General features: G+C 38.8%; 1 protein-coding gene across 1 annotated transcript; it reads left to right on the top strand.

The window, feature by feature from the left end:
• Positions 1-14: 14 nt before the first annotated feature.
• Positions 15-1,911, top strand: LOC140969316 (DNAJ protein JJJ1 homolog; the record flags this gene model as incomplete). The annotated part of the gene is made up of 2 exons (XM_073430631.1): positions 15-620; positions 1,720-1,911. Coding segments are annotated over exons 1-2 (669 nt in total), but the record flags the coding sequence as incomplete, so codon positions are not given.
• Positions 1,912-1,914: the final 3 nt, after the last annotated feature.

The raw sequence follows: 1,914 nt of genomic DNA, 5'->3' as shown, positions 1-1,914 counted from the left end.
TATTCATAACTTGATTGGACCTTGGCTTAAAGGAATATTTCGGCCGAACAAAGTTACCTACAAGCGTAAAACGGTCGGTATTTCTCAAAAATCTTGCGGTAGGCTTTTTTGATCAGAAATAGGAGCCCTAGACGTTTACAGACATGGCATCGACGGAAAAACGATGCCTGTACGAAGTCCTTGGATTGAGCCGCGACTGCACTGCCGACGAAATTCGGTCGGCTTATAAGCGGCTCGCTCTTCAGCGTCACCCAGATAAGCTGGTCCAGAGTGGCGTCTCCGAAGCCGACGCCACCGCCGCCTTCCAGGAACTTGTCAATGCCTACGAGGTACTCTCCGACGCTCGGGAGCGCGCTTGGTACGATTCCCACCGTACACAAATCCTATTCTCCACCAGTTCCTCGTCCAACGGGGCGTCCAATTTAGTCCCCGACTTGTTTCCTTTCTTCTCGAATTCGGTATATTCTGGCTACACGCATTCGGGGAAGGGTTTTTATAAGGTGTATGGAGATTTGTTCGAGAGAATATATGGGAGTGAATTGGGTTTTGCGAAGAAATTGGGATTGGATTTTCCCAAGGAAGCTCCTGTTTTGGGCAATTTGGAGAGTCCTTATGCACAGGCATGATTTTTTTCTGCCCTGCTTCTTTTTTAAATTAATACCTGTTGCCGCAAGTTTTTTTTTTAGACATGACCATGGAATTTCTGGATTAAGTATCATGTCGAATTAAATGGAAGTTATGTTCTATTGAATCTTTGAGTTACTCGATGATTCCAAAGATTGGTGGCAATAAATTTTTTTGGATGACTTGGAAAAACATATGTGCTGCTATATCTATATTACAAATGTATCATTTTAATGTCCCTATAAACTCTTGTCTTGTATGTTTTCATTTCAATCGCTTTAAATACTTACTAATTCGTATAATTTTAATTAGAAGACTAGTGGCACTGACACAGTTGGCAGGGATATGATCTGGGTATGAAAGCCTCTGTCCCATAAAAGTTTTTAAAGTTGTTTACTTGCACACAATTTGTGGAAATTGAGCCCAAGACTTGACCAATGTGATGTTTCCGCTGGTGTGTCATCTCATTGTGGCTTCTTGAATCTTATTCGTTAGTGTAATGTGTATGGTGAGTTTGTCTTGGGTTGGGTTTTAGATGTCACAATGTCGAGGAAAGTGGTCTGCTATTTCTCAAACCTGAATTTGGCAAAGGCAGTTTATGTAACATGACAATTGATTAATGCCTAGAGATTATATGGTAGACTATAGCAGGTCTGCAGGTGTGGTGAAAAATTGTTAAAGATGCTAATTTTTAGTTTTTACTATCCTTGGTCTGCATAAAATTTCCATCATTTTTACGATATTATTTATGATGGCAATTCAGTATCCTTACGTTCATGTTTGTAATTGGATGGGATGAAAATTGTGAAGTTAAAATATTTTATTGTCTCATAAACTTTGTTGATTTTCAGTGAGTTACAAATTTAACTGGAAAAATTAATTGGATCTTTTTTGGACTCTGTCTAATTAATTGACAATGTACTTCTAGCAATCAATTTCTGTTTCTATTTTGAGGGAGTATATATTCAATTTTTCTTGATGACGGAATCTACATTTTGTAGCTAAATATTCGTACTCACATATTTTCATTATATGTCATGTCTATTTAATATCTATTGTAAGATTCACTATTAATGTTTTACCTTTCATACGCAGGTTACCGCCTTTTATAATTATTGGCTAGGATTTGTTACATCGATGGATTTCTGTTGGGTGGATCAGTATGATGTGATGGCGGGTCCAAACAGGAAGTCAAGGAGGCTAATGGAGGAGGAGAATAAAAAGTTGAGGAAAAAGGCACGGCGGGAGTTTAATGAGACGGTTAGGGGACTGGCAGAGTTTGTGAAGAAG

This window comes from Primulina huaijiensis, unplaced genomic scaffold (genome assembly GCF_012295235.1).
Source record: "Primulina huaijiensis isolate GDHJ02 unplaced genomic scaffold, ASM1229523v2 scaffold40707, whole genome shotgun sequence".
NCBI classification, from domain to species: domain Eukaryota; kingdom Viridiplantae; phylum Streptophyta; class Magnoliopsida; order Lamiales; family Gesneriaceae; genus Primulina; species Primulina huaijiensis.
The sequence above is the reverse complement of the archived record's forward strand: the minus strand, read 5'-3'. Positions and strand labels throughout refer to the sequence as shown.